Raw genomic sequence first — 25,082 nt, 5'->3', positions numbered from 1 at the left:
TCTCCATCTTTAGAAATTTTACAGAATAGATTGAATAAATCTTTGAGTGGTATGGCTGCTTCTGTCTTAGAGACTGATAATGGACTAGATGCATTCTCAAATTTCCTACCTTATGTCTCCTCTTTTCTACAATGTTGTGACCCAGGTATGCTTTTCATAATTTTTTTTTTTTTTTCAGAAAATGAATGAATGAATGAATGAATTGACAAGTAAATGAATAAAGGCAAAAGGAATGAAAATGTTTCTCTCCATTAAAGCAGCCTAGTTTGACTATGAGCACAAGAAGAATAAAATCAATGTAATGTACGGGTTAATAATCTGCTTCAAAAGTTACATTGCAGAGAGCCACCAGCAGCCAGCCCAGATGATTTGCTAGTCTGAAATTAGGCAGCCAGGCTCCTGCAGCAGTCAGTATAACCAGTTTCCATTCTGCTTCTGTGTCTCTACAGAACTGTTTCTCTTTTGAGAAATGGTGGAGGTTCATGCTACTTTCCCAATGCACACCGATTATGCTGGTCATGTTGGTGATTCCTGCTGTTGTGGCAGGGGGTGCCACTAAACAGGTGTCTGAAAATGATGTGGGTAAACAGGCTAGCAGATGCCTGGAGAGGAGTCATGGTACACACCTAGTCCCAGATTTCTTTTCATTAACTATTGAACTGCACAGACTCTTCTTGTGAACGTACCATTTATTTATTCAGTGGCATAATGATAGTTCTGCCTTGTTTTCTGTCTCCTCCATAACAATCTCTGATGTGAGGCCTTCTTGACCTTCGCTGAGCATCACATTGATTTTTTGTAGAGCACTGGCCATGGTAACTCCAGATCTCCATGAATAATAACTTATTCACAGACAATCACTATGCATCCCTAGTTAGAGAATTTCTGTCTTTTTCAAACCAGAGACATTAACTGCACTCATTGGCACTGAGATCGATCTGCCATGCTGCTATGCAGTTATTCAGAGCACACATTAAAGCCATCCAAAGGGCTGAACTGAAACATGATGCAGCCCAAGGAAAAATATCTCTTCTTCTATTAGCTGGAGGATTTTTCTCTTTTACAGAGTATTATAGACGATCATCTCATATCCAAAAACAACTGAGTTATATTCAGTATGACCAAAGGTTCCAGATTTAACATGTGCTGTATTTCTTCAGTTATTTCATATGAACAAAAATTAAAAATAAATCTCTCTACTCATTTTATTGTTAGAACATACATAGATGGTGTTCATGGTAGACTGCATTTGTTAATAACTCTCAACAGAGTTCTCAGAAAGCTGTATCTTTTCTGTCAGATTCAGGCTGAAATTTTTGAACTGTTTATGGGACCACTTTGTTTCAATCCTAGTACATAAGCACATGGCATATGACTTCCAGATAATAGATACATATATATAATATATATATATAAAATAAAAATATATATTTTATATATTATTTTTTTAATTTAAAAATGTATATATAAGGGAGAGAGAGAGACATGGCATGCCAGATGTTACCTGCTAGGATATCCCGAGAAAAAGTCAGCTGTTGCAGCAGTGTTTAACGCTGATGGTTTCTCTTAGGTCATAGTACCCTAGCAGGCAGATAAGACATGCAGTGATGGGAATTAAAGCAGTGACTAAGATACAAGATTTTTCCTCTTCCTTTTCTGAGCAGTGTGCACTTTGTATATGGATGTCATTCACCCTCCTGGGGACCTGGCATTACCTGAGCCTTGGGGAAGTTGCCCTTGTAGCACTTCAGCTTCAGCTGTGGAAACTCTCTGCCTCTGAAACCATCTTTGCCAGCAATGTTTGTGTTTTCGTATCAAATACCATTTATAAGCTTGTGTGGACACAGGCAATTTTAGCACTTCCTGAAGTCTGTAAGGAGGCTGTCACAGAGATGTAGTGAAATCTTCTCAAACTGCTAGAAATGCAGTACATCACTTTATTCAATCAGATCATCTTGCCCATGAAGCCTGAGGGACAAGTCTTACCACTACATGAGATGCATGCAGAGAAAGTGAGCCTGTTTACCTCTGGTTGATAAAAAAGATGCAGTGCTAAAAAGTCAGTGCCTTCGTTTCGTTATGCCAGGATATCTGGCATTACAGCTTCAGCAAGAGAACAGATTTGACCTCCTAGTGGAGTGTCCCCTACATGATGTACACAGAAGGCAATCAGAGTCCCATTTTCATTGCATTCACATCATAGGTTTTTCTGTTTCACTGACTTCCATAATGCCCCCTTGAAAGCTATTTCTCCTTCCTGCCATATTAAAGGAGAAACATTTTGTTCTGATTTAAATAGTTTCTCTTCCCCCATAACTTAATCATTAGGGAGCTGTGAGATTGCATAAATAGATGCCATTCAGAATATAAACACTGGAGTCACTTTGATTTGTTCCCTTTGGGCAGAGTACATCTGAAAGGATGATAAGCAAAGATAATGTATCTTGAAATTCCATCCTAACAAACAATAAATTACCCTGCTGAAAGCTGACTTTCAAAGTATGGTTCACGCTATTTCTCAGCCCAGCACACAATCAGATGCCTTGAGGCCAAGGAAGCAAGTAAATGACAGGTCAAGCAAAAAGCCAAATTATGAGCATCACACGAATCTCTGCAAACAATAGCAAATTAATTTCATTACAGATTCATATTTGAAGTTTCAGAAGAGTAGGAATTCTGAAGCTAAATACCAGTATTATACTATTATACTATCTATCCAAGGACTCCTTTAGAGTTCACCATATAATTAAAATCTTTCAGTGGGGTGAAAGATTTCAACAGGAAAAAAAAAAAAAAAAAAAAAAAAGTTCAGAAATAAAAAGGTAGCTTCTAAATATAAAATCATCGTTTGTTACAGCTTTCATAATTAGTTATGTGTTTAGCTCTATTAACTCACTTCCTTCTGGGATACATTCAGAAAAGCTTCCATTATTTCCACGTCTAGCAGGAAAAGAATATAAAAATTAGAAAGACAAAATAGACACAAAAGATTTTATTTAGACTGCATACATAAGTAGAAGGGCACAGCTGCATTTCCTTAGGTAATTCTGGTATAAATAACTGAGAGCAATGCTCACAATCTCAAAAAAAAAAAAAAAAAAAAAAAAAAAAAGATGAGTTAGTGTTTCAAAAAATTATCTATCTTCTGCTGAGAGCTGCCACTTCTCAGCTAAGAAACATTTACTAACTGATTACATGTGCCTCCTTAAGACCTGTATGATGGGAAAAAAGATCCACTTAAGCCACCGTCAGGCTGACCATTAACATGACACCCAAACGAGCTGGGCCAGCATTTCCTCTAGGTGCCCAACCCAACCAGCTCATGGAGGGCTGAAGCGACCATGCTAAAGGAAGAGTTTGTTTTGGTTCATCTCAAGACATTTTCTTTTGATTTATTACTACCAAAACCCAAGCAACCACCACCAACAAAAAAGCACAGATACCTTCTCTTCAAAATGATTTTTTTTTTTTTTTTTTTTGTATTGGGTCCAAAAACAGACTATGAGGTGGAAAATAACATGGTTCCTGTCTCCTTCCTGGGGGGAGGCAGCAGGGGGCAATCATCATTCTGCAAAAGATGTCAGGAACTAAAAGAGGTATTCACAGGTGAGCAGCACAGCCTCCTAGGATTTAAAGAGGAATGTGAACCTTTGTATCCTGGAAAAGGAGAGAGACCATGAACCAAGATGGTAGAAAAAGGCAAAGGGAACAGCAGGAGTGCTACAATCACAGGCACCCTACTTCCTAAGCCTTTTGACAATTGTATTAGGTGAAATTCCATTCTGTTAAATAATACTATCCAGATCTATCCTTCACAATCCTTTTATGGGTGTTTGCACCTTACTAAGCATATAATCAACCTAGTTCATTCAACCTCATTTATTCATCTATATAAGTCTTTTAAGTCATTGTCTCTATCTACTGGTCTTACGGTTTGTTCTTCTGTTATGTTTCTAACTGATTGATGTATTACTGTTTTCTTTGGGATAGACCTCTGTGTAAAAGGTCCTGTGTTCCTTTCTGTTTGTCACAGAAGTCAGTTATTAATTAAATGTATCATGATTTAATATCATATTTTAAAATAGGAAGATTATGACTGCTTTCACACAAAAAGGATTACATCCCTGATTTCTGCAATTCAGGTAGAATTCTGGTGGCATTACAATTGCACTTGCATAGCCATCCATTCCACTGCGTGGGGGCAGAGGACCAAGGCAGGTGCCAAATATTGGCCAAAGCACACCAATCCCCAGGTGGTGAAGCCACATTCTTAAGTGCACTACCAAGCCTTGCAGCAGCAACCATTACACTGGCATGTAGTGTAATGGTTACGTGCCTGCCTAACACTAACTCAGTGAAAGATCAGGTGTTTCTGGTACCATCATTTCCCATCAGCTGATGATATGAAGCATGGACAGCTCATGTAGCCATCTACATGAGGCTGCACTCCAGCACAGGGATATGCTGGACTCTAAACTCTACAAAGATTAACCTTAACTTAAAGCTGCTGTACATCACATGGGAACAAGCTAACGCTTGGACATCTTTTTGTTTCCTTGCTCAAACATGAAACCAAACAGCCGTCTCCCAGCTTTCCTAGTGAAGGAGGCGCAGATTGATCTCTGTGGCAGATCCAGTCCAAAGTCTCTAAATGCTTGGTGCTCCCAAAGCCTTTATTCTAATTGCATCTGTTGGAAGGTTTTTTGCATGGTGAATGGGCACTGGTGAGAATATCAGTGTTGCAGAATAATCACCCTTCTGAGAAAACAGACACATTCAAACACATCTAGTTACACCTGAACCTATATTCTTTTAGACATAGGAAAGGTAATTTGAGGGATAATCTTTCTTCCTGAAATTAATTCAACATTATGCTCTTTAAAAGCAGCATTTTTTAATTCAACATTATGATCTCTAAAAGCAGCTTTCTTTTCCATCTTTCACATCAATTGGGAAAATATTCATTTGTTATAGTACATCATCCCTCACACCATAGCAGCATGATAGCGCTTCTTGATGCCGTGTTCTTTGTCATGCTTTAGAGATGTGATGGCTGTCTGAGCACTTCCCCATCCACTGATAAAGGATTATCTCCTGAAAAGATTACACATAATGGGTTTGGATTTATGTGCAATCACATAAAACATTACTTACAAAATGTCCTGCATGAGGTACCCAAGATATGGCTCTGATCTCTGCATACACAAGAGATGGAGCAGAAAAAGCAAAATGGAGTGGTATTAACAGGACTGCTCACATGCCAGGAAAGGTCTCCAGCCTCTGCTACTGGTGTCCTTTGGGGAAAATTCAAATGAGCCAAACAGTAATCTGAGTTGTTAGGCAAGCAACTAAGATCTGGAAGAAGCCTAAGGAAGATATGGTTCAGACCAGATCAGGTTCAGAAGAGTTTGATTTAAACATAAAGACAGCAACTTAAAGAGAATGTTTAAAATAAGGAGGCACAGAGCTACTGGTCATCTGATTTCTTCCATCACAGACAAGGCATACAGAAATCAAGATGAGTGAAATCAAATCTCCATAGCAGAGCCTCATGCTAAGCATTGAGACTATCAAAAACGCAAGTGAGAGACTGTCTTCAGGTCAATAGACTTCAATTCATTCCATTTTTGGCAGTTTGGGGGATTGAAAAATTTTCATGGCATTGAAATCACATTCCAGGAACAACAGAGTCTGGCCAGTTAGTAACAACTAATTTTTCCCCTTCCCCCAGTATGGAAAACTGTCATTATTGACGTCATCAAACAAATGGTAAACCTGAAGTCACCACATGAAAGAGACCAGCTACTACAGCAAATAGGGGATGCTATCTAAAATTTAAGCCTTACCTGTTACTTTAATAATAACTGAGGATAACCCTTAAATGTGCCAAAGATGTGAATACACCCAACGTCTCTAAAGAGTCCCTAACCTATTTCTTCTTCAAAGCCAACAGATTTTGCCCACAAAGACTGGAATGAAAAAGTTGTTGAAACACTATTTTCCTTATCCTCCATCACCAGATTGTCTCTTCTCCCTCTGTCAGTAGACCCACATTTTCTCCATACTTTTTTTTGCCACTGTGTACATGGAATCCTTCTATTTTTCCCTTTACATGTTAAATTATTATTTTTTTCTTCAAATGAGTCTTTGACTTCCTGATTTCAATTTGACACATCTGAGTACTTTTTTTTTTATACTCAACATTTTTAACCTGTTCATGTTTACACTTACTGAATGCTCTTTTTTTGAATTTTTCATTCAATAAGAATTTCTTAGAAAGAGTAGTCAGGTATTAGAGCGGGTTGCCCAGGGAGGTGGTGGAACCCCTGTCCCTGGGGGTGTTTAAGGAAAGGTTGGACCCGATGCTTAGGAACATGGTTCAGTGGGTGACATTGGTGGGAGGGTGATGGTGGACCAGACGATCTTGAAGGTCTTTTCCAACCTTAATTACTCTATGATAAAAGAAGTCTTTCTATAACTTTTTAGGTGAGAAGGCCTTCTGCTGAATCTTCCAGTCCTCAGTCCTCCCACACAACAGGACAGTTTGTTTCTGAGTCCTCAGTATGTTTTCTTTAAAAATAAGCTTAATAAGTGAGTCACCTTCCCACAGCATGGCAGCTGCCCAGGTGATTCTGTCCAGAATCTACACAAACAGAGGCCTACTCTCCTGAAGACCTGAGTCCTAGCTCTACTGCTTAACATTCTGTCCCTCCTCCAGCATGTAAGTGTAGGGGGTTTATGTGGCAAAGGATTGATAGCAGGGGGCTGTCAGGGGTGGCCTCTGTGAGAAGATGCCAGCAGCTGCTGCATGTTAGATAAGGGCCAGCTCCAGGCGGCTCCAAAGTGACCTGCCTCTGGCCAGAGCCAAGTCACTGAGTGACTCTGGTTGTGCCTCTGCGAGAACAAATTTAAGAAAGGGAAAAAAAAAGAACTGCTGTGCCACAGCAGCTGGGAGAGAGAGAAGTGGAAAGATGTGAGCAAAACAGCCCCGCAGTCCCCCAGGTCAACTCAGCAGGAGGGCAGGGGGTGCTCCAGGCAGGCAGCAGCAGTTCCCCTGTGGGCTGTGCAGGGAGAGGCCCCCGGTGGAGCAGGTGGATGTGGCCTGGAGGAGGCTGTGGCCCATGGAGAGCCCCCACAGGGTAAGGCCCCAGGCCGGAGCCTCCGTGGAGAGGAGCCTACACAGGAGCAGGGGCAGAGTGACTGTGAAGGAGCAGCAGAGACTAAGCATCAGGGACTGAGCACAGCCCCCGTTCCCTGTTCCCCTGCACCGGTCGGGGGGGGGAGGTAAAAGAGGGCAGATGAGGGGAAGGTGTTTTTAGTTTGTTTGGTTTTACTTCTCACTGCTCTATCTTGTTAGTAACAGGTAATAAATTACATTAATCTCCATATGCTGAGTCTGTTTTGCCCGTGATGATAATCGTTGAGTGATCTCCCTGTCCTTATTTCAACCCTTGAGCTCTTTGCATCGTATTATGTCCCCATTTCACTTTGAGGAGGGGCTGTTAGAGAGCAGTTGTGGTGGAGTTCAGCTGCCTAGCAGGGTAAAACCACCACTGTAAGCAATCCATTGCTCCAAATAATTATAAAAAGCCATTTAAAAACAACAACAGCAACAAACAGAGCTTAAGAATAGGTTAAAATCTTCAGTACTGAAGTAGACAAAGAAAGATTAAATCCCCAAATGCACAAACTTTGACCAAACTGACCAGGTATGGATGCAATTTCGAAAATTCATCTACTTCACAAAATCTGTCTCCACTTAGAGCTCACTGATATTTCTAAACCTAAACTGAATAAAGCCTCCTGGAAACCTGTGGTACCCAGCCTGTAAGCCTTCCCTGACTCCTGATAAGTCCCCAAGTAGAGGTATTGAATAAACCGCAGCTCATCTGAATTGTTCAGACAGTGCACACTGCTGCCCTTTGCCAAGTGCTCTGTGTTCCTATCCTTATCACCTGTGTAACTGCCATAGAAATGAGGCACATACATGAATATCACAGGAGATGTACTGATCAAGTGCCAAAAGCATAACTGTTCGTGTCCCAGAGGGAGCCACAAAGCACAACGCTAAGATTCCTTCATGACAAACTACGTTTGCCCTCCAGAAATTCATTTTTAGAGAAATTACAATTTCAAGTGATTTTAAAATGGCCCCACAACCAACTTAATTAACACTGAAGACTTTAAATGATCCTTCTTTCCCATATAGATCATGTGACAGAGAAATTTAGAGCAACATACACCAGTGTGATAATACCAATATAGTTTTATTCTAAAATATGGTCAAAATTCCTGTGCATATATAACTTACTTCACTTGTTCCTATAAGAATAAATGATTTACTTTGGAATTTGTTAGATGGATGTGATCTACAGATATGTTTCTTCATGCTACTAAAACAAGAATGCAGGGAAGAGAGATTATAATCCTTTCTATCCACAAAGCAATCAGAAACCTTCAAGATTTATGCAAATGGAAAATGTATTGGTGTTGGTTTTATAAATATTTTAAATATATTTGTCTTAGATTTGTTCTTAAAATAGTAAAGGATTGTACAAACTGTGTTTTTAAGACAGTGTACTTGGCCTATTGCAATACCAAATGAGCTGTAACAGTTTTATGTGGGTGGGAACATCCAAAAAAAAATCTTAAAGAAGCAGGGAAATGACTTTCATTGTATATTAAATTAACAAAGTATTGTATATGCAACAGTTATGGGAACAAGGGAGACCATGGTTCAAAGTGGGCATGGCAAATGCCAAACTCATTTAGGTTATTGGAAAGGTCTGACCTGGTCCTGATGTAGATGTTTGTTGTGGTTTAACCCAGCAGGCAGCTCAGCATCACGCAGCAGCTTGCTCACTCCGCCCCCACCCCCCCCGCAGTGGGATGGGGGGACAACTAGGGGGCAAAAAGCAAAAGCTTGTGAGTTGAAATTAAGACAGTTTATTAGGAGTGACAAGAATTATTATTATTAATAATAATATACAAAGCAAGTGATGCACAATGCAATTTCTCACCACCCACTGACCAATGCCCATCCCATCCACGAGCAGCCGGTCCTTCCCCCTCCTGATGTAATGTAAAATGTAATGAATGCAACACAGGAGGAAAACCTTTGGGTTTCTAAAAATGTCTCCAGATAGATATGTCTTGTATCAGAGACAAACACAGGAGATTGGCAGTTAGGTTTGCATTTCATTAGGATGAAAAAAAACAAAACAAAACAAAACCTTTATTTTGACATGTCTTCAGTGCATCAGTTTCTCAGGAAGAAACTGTTCTCATTTTAACTCAGAAACTTCAAGGCCATGGATAAACAATTTCTTATTGATCCCGCTGTACCAACAGAAGAGGTCGTCGCCCTTAATTTTTCCCCACTATTGGCAGCTGCTTACCATCACCTCTCTACCAGAGGCAATCACCCCATCAAGGTAACAGTTCAGCCAGGTAAAAACGAAGTTAACCTCAGCCAGATTCTGCCTGCAAAGTGATGTTAGGGTGTACTTATACAAAGCACAGCCAGAAGTATTTCCATTAATCTAGCACTAGGGGCTGTCATTTCTCTAACCACAAGAGACCTATCCAGAGGAAAACCTCCAAGAACAGGTGCTGTGATCTGCGGCCTGCAGAAAGGCCTCTCTCTGTCTTTAATTTCTTTAATTGCCTCCTGCAGACTTTTCCCTTTCATTCAGCCTTGTACAATACAGCCTAATAGGAGACTCTGGCCTTTGCAGAAAAATAATAATAATAATTGCAGTATCAACTGCTTTCTACATTCTGCAAGCAGTACTAATCTGCAAGGTTTCTGCAGACTTCTTAATTAATGAAAGCAGGACTAATGGAGCAGTAATTATACCCCAAAAGCTTTCCGTAGAGATTCTGGCAACAACTGCCTTCATTTTGTGTTCTGATTAGGTGTCTAACTGATGCCTTCTTTCATTCCAGCTGTGCCCTAAAACCTTGCTCAGGTCTGCCTACTTTACGTATTGATCTATATAGTTTTCTGCAACTTCCTGGTGACATCTGTCAATCAATTCCAACCTAACAGTGAGCAGAGACTAACATACAACAATTAACACTGTAGAATTTAACAACGCTACTTGTTTGAAGGGTGTAGAGGAGACAAGAGAATAATTTATTGTAAACAGTAATGAGCAGTGAAGAAAAAAAAAAAAAAAAAAAAAAAAAAAAAAAAAAGTATGAAGTATTTTTTTTACCATAATATGTATGTAAAAAAATACTATTTGCAGTAAAGAAAAAAAAGCTTACTTCTACAGCTGGTTACTCAAAATGACCTGATGTATAGCAGAATGTGTTCTGACAGGCTTCCAGCCACATTCATTATAAGCATTTTGAAACTCCGGGTTAACTTTCATTTGTTGTAATGAATTCTTGAACAGAACAGGCATTTGTTGAATGTACTTTATACTTCCTCTGTTTTAGGAATGTACTTTACAATTCTGCTGTTTTATGATTTTTCCATGTTTCATTAGCTGCTGCTGTTGGGCTTTTTATCCCCTCTTACACTGCAGATGTCTGCTTCTTAGCATCATCTAGGAGATTTAAATATCTTGTTTGTGTTTGCCTAGGACATTACTGACGCTCTCCTCCTCTCTTGGCTTTTGTTCTTCTACAGCATATCTGAAGTTTGTCATAGAGTACTAGGAAGTAGTACATGCTATGCCTTTGTAGGCTGCCACAGACTTTCTGTATGAAGTACAGGCATCTCCTAAATTTGACATCTGCTGCATGATTTCCCATGATTTCAGGAAACTCCATGGTTCAGGTAGTTCCTACCGGTTTTATGTTCCTGTAAGATTTATCACTCTATAGTCCCTGGACAAATCTCCCACTCTAAGATCCTTATTCCTCAGGCTTTCTGTTTACTCCACACACCCCTGTCCCCCATATATTCTTAACATTAAATATGTTCTTAAGTCACAGTAGTTTCTATATCATTTGAGTTTGCATTATAGGAAAGGCATCTACTAGTATTCAGTATAGACTAGTTCAGTATAGATTCAGTATGATTATATAGTTCAGTATATATATATATTATATATATACTATAATATATATTTTATACTTATATATATTTATTTATTATAATATTATATATATTACATAGTTCAGTATAGATTCAGTATAGACTAGTTCAGTCTATACTGAACTCAATGGATATTTTGCACAGGAGCCAAAGCTCTTTTTATGAAATGAATACATTTTTTACACTATTTATAGCATTTTCCATCTTGTTCTGCCCATGAAATGAACAAATGCAACTTGGAAAATGTAAAATGAATTAATATAGGTAGGAAATAAAAGATTAAAATTTTATGCTCAGGAAGTATATGCTGTTCCTTCTTGCAGCTATTTTCACTATATTTTCTGCATTTGATTTTCTTTCCAAGTGATCAAACATTGTCATCTACTCTGAGGGCAGTCTACTACAGTTGCTGTAAGACTGTTCTAAGTCCTTCTTAACTAATTTCTATTGTTCTCTTCTTCCCTTTTGGTTCTACTGTTTGGCATACTTTTATTACTGTATTTTAAATTAAATTGTAAACTCTTTGCACAAGGGTTTCTGATGAAGTTTTGCAGTTCAGCACATGAATCCAGTTACTGATGATAGTCTGAAAAATAGAATCACACACAGAATCACAGAATTTCTAGGTTGGAAGAGACCTCAAGATCATCGAGTCCAACCTCTGACCTAACACTAACAGTCCCCACTAAACCATATCCCTAAGCTCTACATCTAAACGTCTTAAAGACTTACAGGGGTGGTGACTCCACCACTTCCCTGGGCAGCCTGTTCCAGTGTCTAACAACCCTTTCGATAAAGAAGTTCTTCCTAAGATCTAGCCTAATAGGCTATAGTTAAAGCCGAAGATAGTTTAATATTCCATGATTCTGGTCTTCCCAAAGTTTGTGACTATGCCACTTCACTGTGCATTCACATAACACTAGGCAAGAGAAAAACCCAGTCATCATTTTGAAAGCATTTATCTAGCGCACTTATCCAATAAAATTACAAATCACTCTAATCAAAGGAAAGTGACCATGATGCCTAAGAGGCAACGAGCCTACTGACCTTCACTTTGGCAACTAATTACCACTAGTCTTGATAAATGCATTATATGCAGGTTTTAAATGGGCAGAATTAGCCAGGGTTAAATTTAGGGCTAGGAGCTGGGCTAGAAAAAAATAAGTCAAGCTAACACAAACCATAAGAACAGGATACCAGAATAAAGAAATCATTGCTGCCACTGTTGGTCATCAGGGTGCGTTTCTAGTTCTGTGCATGTGTAGGTCATTACATTAAAGACTTGGCAGCGGGCTGATTGTAAACCTGTCTCGGAAGGCCTGCTAAGACAGACCAGGTACATTTTGTTTGGGAGCAAGCAGAGGGTCCATTCAACAAGTTTTAGGTCAGAGTTAGAGCAAAGTTTAGTGTTTGTAAGGATAAATAAATAAATAAATAAATAAAGGAAAAATGCCCAGATCCAAAACAGGCTGCGAGGCTGTATGTGGCGTTATAGCCCATGCTGTAGCAGACCGTGCTTTAGTAGGTGAAGGGCACTGTGCTTCGGCTATCAGTAGGATCATGGTGTTAGAAAACGGCCTGGCAGTAGCTTGAGAGATATTGTAGCATCTAGCTTTAGAGGACTGATGCTTAGTCAAAAATATATGCATATATCCTTCCTTTCGCATTTTGGCCTCCTGAAGCCCTCGTGGGGGCTTACAGCTCGTGAGGCAGCAGCAGCGCCTCGCCTGTGGGGCAGCAGCCGCAGCCCGCGGGGCTCGGCCATGGCCCGGCCTCCCCGCCTGAGGAGCGGGGCGAGAGGACGGTGCCGGGACCCCTCGGGGCCGCCCGCGGAGCCCGATGGCGGGGGGCGCCTCTGAACCTCCTCGCCAGGGGACGCAGCCCGGAGCCGCGGCCGCGGCCCCTCCCGCCGGGCGGCATGCGGGGCGCTCGCAGGCGGCTGTGCTCCGCCCTGCTGCTCGCCTACGGCCTCTTCTCGCTCTACGCGGCCTACACCGTCTTCCTGCGGCCCCGCCGCCCGGCCGCCCCCCGCCCGCCGCACAGGGACCGCCGCGGCCCGCGAGGTGAGAGCGGCGGCCGCCCCCCCCCCGCAGCCCGCTCCCAGCCGCCCGCCGCGGGCCTGCCCGGCACCAGCGGCACGGCCGCGGCCGGCATCGCTCCGACGGGGCCTGGGGGCGAACAACGGGCACGGCCCGGGGAGCCCGGGCAGCGCCGGGGGCTGAGGGGAGAGCGGGGACGAGCCGCCCCCCCCCGCACTGTGCTGGCGGCCGCCATTTTGTGGGTGCCGCGGGCGGGGCGGGCGCCACCTTGGGAAGGGAAGGGAAGGGAAGGGAAGGGAAGGGAAGGGAAGGGAAGGGAAGGGAAGGGAAGGGAAGGGAAAACTGAACCTATCTGGGGAGGACATGCCCCAATTCTACCTTTAGACCCCTATCTATCAAGCAGTTTGCACACTTCCTAATAAAAATCACATCTTGTTTGTTTTTCAGCCTGTCAATTAGTTCATTTAGCGTGTATAGAGCTATGTTATCGACATAAACATATTTTAAACTATTTTTCATATAAACTATGTTATACTGACTAAGAGGATATTTGGAATTCAGTACTGACCAGAAAAATTATAAATTTTCTACATTTGTAAGCCCAGAGTTTTTATATAAATTCTCTTTTTGGATTTCCTAGATAATGATCATGTTTCTTTGGGAAACGAAGAGTGGAATCCTTGGGAAGCTGATGAGAAGAATGAACAGATTGCTTCTCAACAGAGATATGAAAATAACGTTAAGATGATAAAAAATGCAAGATCTCACCTAGAACAAACCAGTCTTAGAGTACAGATTTGGGGAAAAGCAGCAATTGGTAAGCAGATGTAATCTAGGCCTATGTAATCACAACTTCTGATAAATCACTTTGCCTTTTTTTCTTTAGTTGACTCTAATGTATGTATATGATTAAAATATGTGGACATCTATAAATGAAAAGTGTTAAAGAAATAGAAGCTATTACTCAAAAATATCTTAATACCAATATAAGAGTAGTTAGGTGCCAGATTCTTTGTATCAGTTCTTCTGGGAGCTGTTTTTCATTTCTATCCAGGGAAGGTCACGCAAATAGCAGAGTTACTTTTTGAAGCCAGTGTAATTTACAGAGCAACAGATAAACAGGCATCTTATTTGGTTAAAACAGAATAATTGTAACATTTACACTTTATGAACTAAAGCATTGTACAGTGAGAAATAAGGTAATTTGTGTACCATACTAGTATAATCACTGATGAACTTGAAAAATGTTCTGTTGTAGAAGACACTGAGAGACTTCTCAACATGAACTGGGGGCCAAGGTCGTCTTAAGATTTTTAGCTACTGCTGAAGACATCTTGTTGTTTGTATTACAGCTTTTTTAGAAATGCGAAATTTCCAGTTTAAGTTGAATTTTTATGTAGTATTGCAGAACACGTTGGTATTCTGACATAAAATTTGGTGTATTTCAATATAGCTTAAGAGCAGTATGGTTGTCCTTAAAATGGAGATTAATATTTGTTAATTTTTAAGTGTTAACTGTACCAGAAAGAGATGCTAGCAGAAGTGATAGTGTGACATATCTTCATCTACTGATATTTTGACAGCCAAAGAATCTTTTCATATGCTTTGATGTTTGAAAAATTCATCTTAATTACCAAGTCATACAGAAATTGGGGGGGCAATGTCTGCATTATATAGGAAGCTTTGACATTTCTTAAGCAATTTTTTTTGTCTTGTTGGTAGTGTGGAGTAGGCAAGGTATGTGCATTCAAATTGACCATCATGTCTTCATCATTTATGTAGGTCTTTACCTTTGGCAACATATTTTTGAAGGGCATCTTGAGCCAGCTGATGTGACTGCACCGTGGAGAGAAGGAAGCCAAAAGGCGGGAAAAACATACTTCAGGTACTATCTTTGTGAAGTTGACTTAATCTGTGCAAAATTTAGCTTTCCAATGCATAGTTTGTTAAAGAGCATGATAAGATGCATCGGTGCAATATTTTGTCTATCAGAGTTGTAATTATTTTAATATCAGTTGCAAGTGCTTTAATTTTGTAGTGTTTTGATAACAGAGAAGTATGCATACAATTTCTCCTTTAATATTACCGCAATAAATGGTTACATGAATGGAAAAATGTACTTGATAAAACCAACAAATTTTAGCCCAAACACACTGCTATTAAAAATCAAAAGCTATGAAGCAATTTCATCAGCTCTTTTGCAAAGATCTCTGTATTTGAAAGAACTGTGAAAAAACTATGAATGGTGCTGCTTGGTCATCTCCTTCATGGAGATCAAGAGATCTTTCCATTCACAGACTCAGAGAAAGAATACAATAATACCTTTTTTCAGCAGGGAGCGATGCCTGTAGTGTTTTGTTGGTGGGAAGAGACTCTTTTTTTTTTTTTTTTCCTAGATACAAAATCTCAAAACCAATACAAATCATTGACATTCTATCATATACATTGTCTTCTTGGCATGCACACAAGGATATTTTTCAAGACCTTGCCTTTCATCTTAATAAGAAATAATTTGCTGCATGTAACTGAAACCATCACTTGACTGATTATGGATATTTTCTCTCTGGTCTGCCTGTTTCAGATGAATAATAACCTCACATGGTCTGTGTATGTGTATCTCTCAGAGAAAGACTTTCATACTAACATATGAATATCTTCTTGTTATATTTAGAGGTATTGGGGATAATAGCCTTTAACTTCAACTTGAACGTTAAATCCTATGAAAATACAAAGTTTATATCAGGTACCAATATAGCAGCAGTTAATATTTGACAGGCTAGTAAGATTTTTTTTATGAAAATTACAGAGAATATGTGAATATAACTGTGATTTTAATGATTGGGATTTTGAAATAAAATAGTTGAAATTCTACTTTTTAGTCAAATTGGAAATGATAATCTGTAGCTTTTTGTGAGGACAAATTAGTATGATTTTGGCTGCTCAGTCATAAAAATATTTTCTGGAATTGTTGACTTCTTTATTGTCTGGCTGAGGTAAATTATCTCCATTTGATTACTAGATGAGGCTAGAGGGAGCTAGCTGAGGTGACATATTTGGAGAATATGTGCTGCTGTGCAGTTTTGTGGTAAGTCTAATGATTGTTAAAACATAGAGCTCACATGAATGTTTTTAAAGAACATCAAATCAGAAGACACAGAAATGCCAAAATAGCACTTGAATACACTTGCATGAATAAGCCCAATGCATATCTTTATGGTGGAAAATGCACGTTTTGATGGCTTTTAAGTTTTTACTCAGGAAGTTGCCTAAAGGATACTGAAACTATCAACTTCTACATGAACTTCAGGGACATTTACATAACAACACAGGTGAAGAAGGAGCTGCTGAGCTGTGATTTTTAGTGATGTGTTGGCATGTTCCTTCAAGGAGTAGGAAGAGTTTATCAGCTTCCTTGGCCTGAAGCGATTCACATCCTTCTCTCTCTTGTCATCCAGGAGGATGTTTGTAGAGAAGAAGGTGTCAAACTTATCATTAAGTAAAAGCATTCCTAAATGTTTGTTCTGTTGAGAGTCACACCCCTCTCTATTTTAACGTTCAGAGCTTCTTTCCCCCAGGCCCTGATAGACTTGGTTGGTTGTTCAACAGTTTTCTTCTGCCCCATTCTCCTGTCCTCTTTATGTAAACCACAGCCATTCATTGCAGGTACCTGAATGAAAACATATTGGTCAACAAAATTAACGAGCAAAGACTTCTTTACCTGCCATATGATTTTCCCAAAGGATAGCTTGTGGCAATTTAGTTTCCTTAATAGCCTTCATTGATTTTTTTTTTTTTCGAAAATCCAAATACACTATTTCTACTGGATTCCCTTTATCTGTATTCTTACTAAAACACTCAATGGATCTCCATCAGATTAGTGAGACAGCTCTATAGGAGCCGTGTTTATCTGCATGTGTGATCGGTGATCTTACTCTTTATTATACATTCTTCTGGAGAGGGAAGTCGTACTGACTGGTCTGTAGCTCCTGGAGTTTTCTCAAGATGTTTTTGTAGGAGTGGTGCTGCTTTTCATTAGGCACGGTGTCTCTTCATAACGACTGCTATGCATACTTTTGCCAGTAGTTCTGCAATTTCATATCCGAGTTTCTTCAGAACTCTCAAGTGCAAACCATCCAGGTCCAAGTTCTTGTTGTTGATGTGGTGCTTCATGTTTAGGACACCATGGGGAGAGTGGACAGGCGGCATTGTTTCCTTCTTGGATTGAGGCACACACTTTACCCGGACTTCTTATACAGTGTTTTTAAACAGTTAGTTGTACTACTTCTCTCAGAGTTGGTCTCTTGATTTTCTTGTTTTTAAGTAATTCCTTTATTTCATATCAAGTATCCATGCTGGATATATTTGGCATGTTTTCTTCTGGTATGGTTTTAATTGTATTGCTGTTTCAGAGAGGCTGTCTGACTATCACCTTTGGAACCAGGTTCATAGGGGTTCTAAGACTAGCAAGGAAAAACAAGGACTTCATAGGAAGCAAGTAATTTATTGAGTAAAAAATGTCATCTCCATATATCACCAGATACAATCTATACAGAATCACAGAGTATGCCGAGTTGGAAGGGATCCACAAGGATCATCGAGTCCAACTCCTGGCAACCCAAAAAATTCAGACCATGTGACTAAGTGCACAGTCCAAACGCTTCTTAAACTCCGACAGGCTTGGTGCAGTGACTACTTCCCTGGGAATAGTGAGACTCTCCTAGTGCTACTGCACGTCTTAATTTAGTAGCTTCTGCAATCCCCCTTACATTTCCCAGTCCCTATTGTATTCTAAGTGGGAGTTAATATCACGACCTTAGTATGATGGTTTTGTACTACAGTGTGGGATTTTCATAGTGTTCCCCCTCCAGTGCAGTTTCATGCTGCTAAGATTCACGTTTTCCTACACACCGACCATTGCTTCCCCACCTCTTCATCCTGTTACTCCTGTGAAGTTTGTAGCCTTACAGCACTGTGTCCATAGACAAAACCCATTTCCCCCAGGTCTCTTTTACAAGGTGGTCATCAAGGCAACTTCATATCCCACCCGCTATTTTAGGCATTTTGATGTTCTCTCTTGCGAATCTCAGTGATGAGGATGTCACTGTCCTTGTGCCCTACAAAGTCTTTTGTCACTGTATGTTTGGATTCAAGTATTGACCTGATCTACATTTGATCTGTTAAAAGTCTTAATTCCAAGTCGTGTGTCTCCCGAATCTTGGCTCCAAGATGTGCCGCTCCCACAGAGGCAGCACGATGACAGCCTAACTCAGGTTTAGAACATGCTTGCTGAAGGTCAGTCTGTTCCAGGTATCCTCACTGGAGTAGTTTGTATGGCTTTTGATGTGAATTTTCTTATTCTTACAAAACACATTTGAACTGAAACTAGCTGTCAGTCAGCATTTCAAGTTCATTCTCCATTAAAATTCTCTTATTCTAAATTAAGTATAGCTGGTAGTTGAAAAAAAATATAGTAATGCTGAAGACCTAGAGAGCTAACACTTCATTGATTCCTGAGGAGAACAAAAACTTATTTTTTTTAATTTGTTTTTTCTCCTCCACTCTTTCCTGAGGTGTGTAATCACTAATCCTTTGAGTTCAGTCAATAGTCTGTTAAAACAGCAGTTAACTGAAGAGCAAGAGCTGACAAACACTGGTTTGCTTAGTGGCAGTTCATAAACGGCTGTTCATGTACTTGTACTTCAGATACTTTTAAATTATCAGTGATGTAATGATTTTGCTACATGATTGAAATGCCTTTGTTATATTTATTGTTTATATTATATAAAAATATATATAATGTTTATAAATATATAAAAATATGTATAATATATATATATATATATATATATATATATATATATATTGTGATAGATCGCAACGTGCAATTTTATACCTAAAATGTTTGTGCTACAAACTCAAAACCTGAAATTTGTCCTGGGTCATACAAGCATCATAAGTTTACCTTTAGGTACCTACCTCTCATGTTACAGATTTTATTGAATATCAGATGATGCAGTCTGTTTTTTGGTTACCTTACCGTAACCAAAATTTCAGAGAAAAATCAAACACCAGACCAGCCAGCTGTTCCTCACAAAGACACATTTAAGTAAAGGCAACTTTATTTCTGTGTTATAGCTGTAGTTAACAACAGAAACGGTTACAGATGCATAGGTACTTCACAGTATATTGCATTTAGTTTATTGAAGAAAAAAATCTCTAGAGTGTTGTAAGGATGATGAGGATTAAGGTCAATAATTTGTCTTAAGGATGTTTACTGTTTGTATTTCGGTTTTCACAGCTTCATCACTGGTCCATCTGTAGTTCCTGGCTACTTCTCAGTTGAAGCTGAAAATGTTGTGCTAGTTCTGAATGGAAGAGAAAAAGCAAAGATCGCTTACGCCACTCAGTGGTTGCATTACGCACAAACGTTAATCCAGACTCACAAGATACAGCATGTAGCTGTTGTGCTGCTTGGAAATGAGCAGTGCAACAACGAATGGATTCAACCATACCTGAAAAGACACGGAGGATTTGTAAATCTGCTCTTTGTAACATATGACTACGCATTGGTAAATGAAGAAGATATTTTCCAGTGGCCTTTAGGAGTAGCCACGTAAGTGCTGTAGACACAAATTATAATTGAAACTTAATTGTTATGTGTGAGGTGTGGAAAATACATCTGAATGTTACTGCTAGTTCCCAAAACGATTATAGTAAGTCAATTGTAGAACTTGGTCCTGGTACTGCTTTTCTAAATGAAGCATTGGAATCTTTGGAAATTACATTTAACAATTAAAATAATAACATAGGAAAAGAAGGCTAGGATTTAGGGAGCTTTTTTTAAAAAAAAAAAAAAAAGGAACCTGTGTCCAGTGGGGTTTTCAGTTTGATTATTTCTACTTCAGTAGATTCGCTCTTGAGATTTATTGTAACTGCTGATGTACTACATGCATGAGGATTTAAAAGATAATTATGACACAAGGATTTAAAAGGTATTTATGTAAAAAGGTTCCAACTACTGCTTGTTTCGGACAGGAAAGCAGTGGTACTGGCAGTACTGTTTTTTAACCCCTGTTTTGGCTCTCAAAAGGAAATGGGATGGCTCCCATTTGGGATTAGTACACTCCAGTATCACAGTAGCATAAACTGGCTTAAGTGCTTACTCACAAAACCTTTTGGTTATACTTAGTGCTCAGGCTGTTTATCTGGAGTAAATACCTGTTTGGTTCAGTTAGATGTACTCCTTCCTGTTTACTCCATATTAACAGAGTTAATACTGTCGTAGCTACTTCCTGTAGTAATAAGAAGAAAAGAAATCAGGATTGTTTTCATAACTCGTGTTGTATTTGAATTTAGTATCTATACTGAGACAGTCTGCAAATTGTATGGAGTAAACTCAGGTGCAAAGCTGGATGGGGTAAGATAGATAGGGTATCAGAATGGGGCTTTGCAGCCCTTTTACACCAACAGTTGCAAAAATTGTCGTTAAAGTTATGTAAATGGGACAGATTTTCCAAGGGAAGAGGGAAAAGAAAGATGTAGGAAGCTGCAAAAATACTTGGAATGAAAAAAACAGTTCTCTGAGAGTAGGTAAATTGACATTCATCAGGTAGGAGAAGAAGTAGGAAACGGCTGTTCGTTAAAAATATGGGATGGTCAGGAAAGTGAGTGTCTGTTCAGAACTATTAATGACAATTAAGAAATCGCTATGAAAGAAAATAGAGACCACCTCTAAAAGCACTAAAGAGTTGGTATCAGGGTGTATTTTTTCTTCAAATAACAGGAAAGTAAAGAACAGTGATCCCTCTAAAATAATGACATTGGAAGGAATCTCTATCTTAATTCGAGAACGTTAAGGGGCAGAAAAAAAGGACTTCTTACCATTCATCTGTTCCAGACAAAAATATAAAATTAACTTTATTTAATGAAAAAGTTAGTGCCAACCCTTCTGCTGAAGCAGTTTTTCAGCTGACCAAAATTCCTGACATAAGATTTGAAAAAACAGTCAAAAAATAATAATAATAATAATGAAAATGAGTCTAAAAAGATAGCATATAGCTCACATTGGATCCCAGGATTTTGCACTGGTTTTGTTGAGTCCTAAAAGCAAGGTTGAATAGCTTGTACAACAAGCTGTTTAGTAGCCAAAGATTAATGAATGCAACCAGGTCACAGTGACATTTTTCCTTTGAGAGGTTACCAGTGTGTTTTCAGCTGATGAACATGCCCAGAGGTCAGGTAACTGAGACCTCAACTCTGTAATTGCCTTTATCCTGGCCTTTTCAGTCAAAACTAGTGGTTGCATCCAGAACAGAGCATTTCAGAAAAGTGTGTCTCTGAGTAGTGTTTGTAGCATGCATACGTAATTTCTTTGATGTCGAGACAGAACAGAAGTCTTCAGAGACATTCAAGAAGAGAGTGGTTGGGACAGAGGGAATAAAGACCAACTTTTTGGACAGGACTTGCACTGCTTTGCTTATAGATGTAGATTGGTAACAAACAGGTGTTTTTAGTCTTGGAATCTTCTATGGTAAACATGAAATAGCGCAAAATGTATTTTCTCTTGACATAAAACATGTCATTATCTAATGTGTACATTGTTTTTACAGCTACAGAAATTTTCCGGTTGTAGAACCCAGCTGGTCAATGCTACACGATCCAAGGTCGTATCTATGTAATTTCTTAGGAACAGTTTATAAGAACTCTTCGAGGGAAACTCTAATGGAAATCCTGAAGCAGGATGGACTTGATAAGCTTTGCTGGATTGCAGCCAGAGAACAGTAAGACTCTGATTTACTTCATGAAAATACTCTGACATTTTTGCTTAGTTCATTATTAACAATCCTTTCTTGAATTTAAAAAAACAGTGCAAATAAAGGTATCCAGTCATCCTTTGTATAAGGCTTCATAGTACAACCTTTCTGTTTCAATATTTTAAAGTATATTTTTAAATGCCTTGAAAGATCTATGTATACTACATAGAAAGACCATCTGCCTTTTTTTTTTCCTTACATACATTTGATTATGATAGGAGAAGAAATACTTGTCTTGCACCTTGTATGTCTTAATATCTTACTAGAAGAAAAAGGCAGCTATATTTTGCTGTGTTCTATGCAAGGATGATTTAATCTGAACGATATTACTCTTCATTGCTCAATGGGTAGAGCAGATGTCTTGAGTAACAGGAATAGGGTTCTGATAGTTTTTCTTAATTTTGCCAAGCAACGCCTGTAAAATGATTGATAGTAGGCACAGCAGTGCTTAGGAAAACCTGTGCTACCCTGATGAAGAGTCTCAGGAGATGAGTAGTGTCTGGCATAAACCCTTACCTCACAGACATTCTGAGGCACTCCAGGCAGACTGATGGTTAACAGATTGTTTAACATTCTAGAGCAGAAGGATGTAAAAAGCGAGCCTCTACTGATTTGAAGTATTTAAGACCAAAAAAATTCATTGGGAAGTACATCAAGTGTTTCCTTGTATGTCTCGTCCCTGTATATCTCTACCTTTCATTGTAATGTGTGTGGGAAAAATACTAATGTTCAACCCCTTTACTTTCCTAGGTGGCAGCCTCAAGAAACAAATGAAAGTTTCAAAAACTATCAGGATGCCTTGCTGCAGAGTGATCTGACGTTGAGCCCAGTGGGAATAAATACAGAATGCTATAGGATTTACGAAGCTTGTTCGTATGGATCCCTGCCTGTGATAGAAGATGTAATGACACCTGGTGATTGCGGAAATTCATCAATGTACCACAGTGCTCCATTACAATTATTAAAAACCATGGGGGCTCCATTTATCTTTATTAAAAACTGGAAAGAGCTTCCTGCTATTCTAGAAAAAGAAAAAAAAATGAGCTTACAGGAAAAGATTCAAAGGAGAAAAAAGCTTATAGAATGGTATCAAAACTTCAAAGCGTGGATGAGACAGAAATTCATTAATACTTTGGAAAATTCATTTCTGCCCAGTGATAAAGGATAAATTTCCCTTTTGAAAATCTAGAATAGATTGAAAGTTTAATTTCCATTAACCTTCTGAGGAAGCTTTTATTCAAAAAAAAAAAAAAAAGAAACCTCACAAGGCAGGTGCATTCCTTTTGAAGTCAACAGAGTTGGGCTAGCTTAGCCAGGAGCTATGTTTGGCCCTCCATCCGTAACAATTTCCAGAGAGAATGTTAATGTAGAGGGATGGTAGCCTGTAAGGGTGGCAACAACTTTGACTGTTTTTACAATTTCTGTGCTGGTGTGTAATGTGGTAAATTTCTTTAGGAAAATATCTTTCAGCATGTGAACTTGTTAAAAATCCAACATGAGAACAACAGTTGGTTTTGAGGAAAAGATAAGAAGGAAAGCTGTATTGTACAGAATAATGTATTATGAATGCTGAAAATTACCAGGTTTAACACAATCAGTAAGGTATCTCCTGGTAAGTGTTGGTTTTGAAAATGTGAACTCTTTACTTGATTGACATGTTTCATTTCCAAGAAAGTGGACGTAAAGCTAATTAAACACTGTGGAATAAAAATGTATATTTCAAGGTAAAAGCAGAGAATTCTTTCTTAGAAATATTACCTCACAATGTATTTCCCCTTTAATTTCAGATATCAAAATATCTTTCATTTCCGTGTAGTTTTAAGACATACCTTTACGAAGCTCTGCTGAGGGAACAGTCATTGCCTGCAGTTACAGCTGCACATCCTGAGCACTTGGCCTTCAACATGAACCCGCATGTGGCTTATCTGATTTCTAAAAATCTGCTGAAACCTATCAGCTCCAAAAGATGACAGAAATGCAATACTGCATGTTTATGACAGTTTTCATTAAATGTAGTGAAAGGGATCTGTTATTGTTCTTGTACATGAGAAATGAGTACGTGCTATTATCTTCTGTGTGTTTGGCTGAGCTGCTTTTCCTGCATACACAACATTGGCACGCCAAAAGTGGTGTAGCAGCCAGTTCTGTCTTTGAAAGTCAGTATGCCATATGGGTTCATTCTCATGTAGGAATCTAAAAGCCAGTGTGAATGTTCTGCTAAGTGATATTAATTAGTGTAAAACTCCTATCTAGTTCTGGAATATGTATCATACAAGAGCACTTCATTAGTATTTTTTTTCAATTTTCTTGCATCTTTTCTGTTAAAACATATAAAAGCACTGGGTTTTAGTTCACTAACAGCAAATGATACACACACTGGCTGTTCCAGATCTGCAATAAGGTATGGCTCAGAGCACATAGATTTTTAGGATCTTGCATTCCCAATGCAGTTAGTAGACAAAGAGATGTTCTCAGAAGACAAATAAGTTAAATTCAAATAAGCTAAGCTGCATGTCTAAGATAGATTTCCTGTGACTATCCCCCACCCATTCTATCTGAAGCATCATGCAATTGCAATACAATGCAAATGTATTCCATTCTGCTGAAGCTGGAAGCACAGCTATTACAATTCAGCACTCAGCTGATGAACCTTGCTTGGAGGAGGAGCTTGCTGGATCAAATTTAGAAGAAATTTCCATACTGAGGATCTAAAGTCACCATCTGCACAGTTGCACATGGCATTAAGAGGGCTAGAGGAAGCTCGGTGCTCTGCAGTAGCGAAGTGTCATTGCTGTAATTTCCCTCTACTAGAATCTTTCTCCATAAGCTACAGAATGTTGAGCAGTGATCTAAAGCAGGGTTTTTCAATACGTAACAGGCATTCCTGAAGGATTTAAGTGGACTTCAAAAAAAAAACAAATAAATAACAGCTGAGAGTCTCTTATCTAGTCAGCCTAGATTTTCGTCTAGGGTTGGTAATTCCTGTAAATTTGGTGGTGCGCAAGGTAAAGTTTGAAAAGCAGCTCAGTGTGTTAGTCACCAGTAGTGCTATTCATGTGTTCATTTATAAGTAAACATGTGAGATTATTTCTGAACTTGTGCAGCTATTATATCTTAAGGGAGCACAATAGGTGCATCAGAGTTTTATCAGAATTTCACACCACAGCTACTTGCCTGTTC

The 25,082-nt window shown here is 39.0% G+C and overlaps 1 protein-coding gene across 1 annotated transcript; it reads left to right on the top strand.

The window, feature by feature from the left end:
* The first annotated feature begins 12,770 nt into the window (after positions 1-12,770).
* Positions 12,771-23,632, top strand: RXYLT1 (ribitol xylosyltransferase 1). Its single transcript, XM_084511482.1, has 6 exons — positions 12,771-13,113; positions 13,730-13,906; positions 14,872-14,974; positions 19,388-19,702; positions 21,699-21,869; positions 22,653-23,632. The coding sequence occupies exons 1-6, from the start codon at positions 12,969-12,971 to the stop codon at positions 23,068-23,070; spliced, it is 1,329 nt and encodes a 442-aa protein (XP_084367608.1). The 5' UTR covers positions 12,771-12,968; the 3' UTR covers positions 23,071-23,632.
* Positions 23,633-25,082: the final 1,450 nt, after the last annotated feature.

The sequence above is a fragment of the Aythya ferina genome (genome assembly GCF_964211825.1).
Source record: "Aythya ferina genome assembly, chromosome: 1".
NCBI classification, from domain to species: domain Eukaryota; kingdom Metazoa; phylum Chordata; class Aves; order Anseriformes; family Anatidae; genus Aythya; species Aythya ferina.
This window is presented reverse-complemented; position numbering and strand designations above follow the sequence as displayed.

Coding starts and splice junctions, on each gene's coding strand:
- RXYLT1 (XM_084511482.1), top strand. CDS start 12,969: ATGCGGGGCGCTCGCAGGCGGCTGTGCTCCGCCCTGCTGCTCGCCTAC. Junction 13,907..14,871: donor TTGGGGAAAAGCAGCAATTG/GTAAGCAGATGT, acceptor TCATTTATGTAG/GTCTTTACCTTTGGCAACAT. Junction 19,703..21,698: donor TGGCCTTTAGGAGTAGCCAC/GTAAGTGCTGTA, acceptor TTGTTTTTACAG/CTACAGAAATTTTCCGGTTG.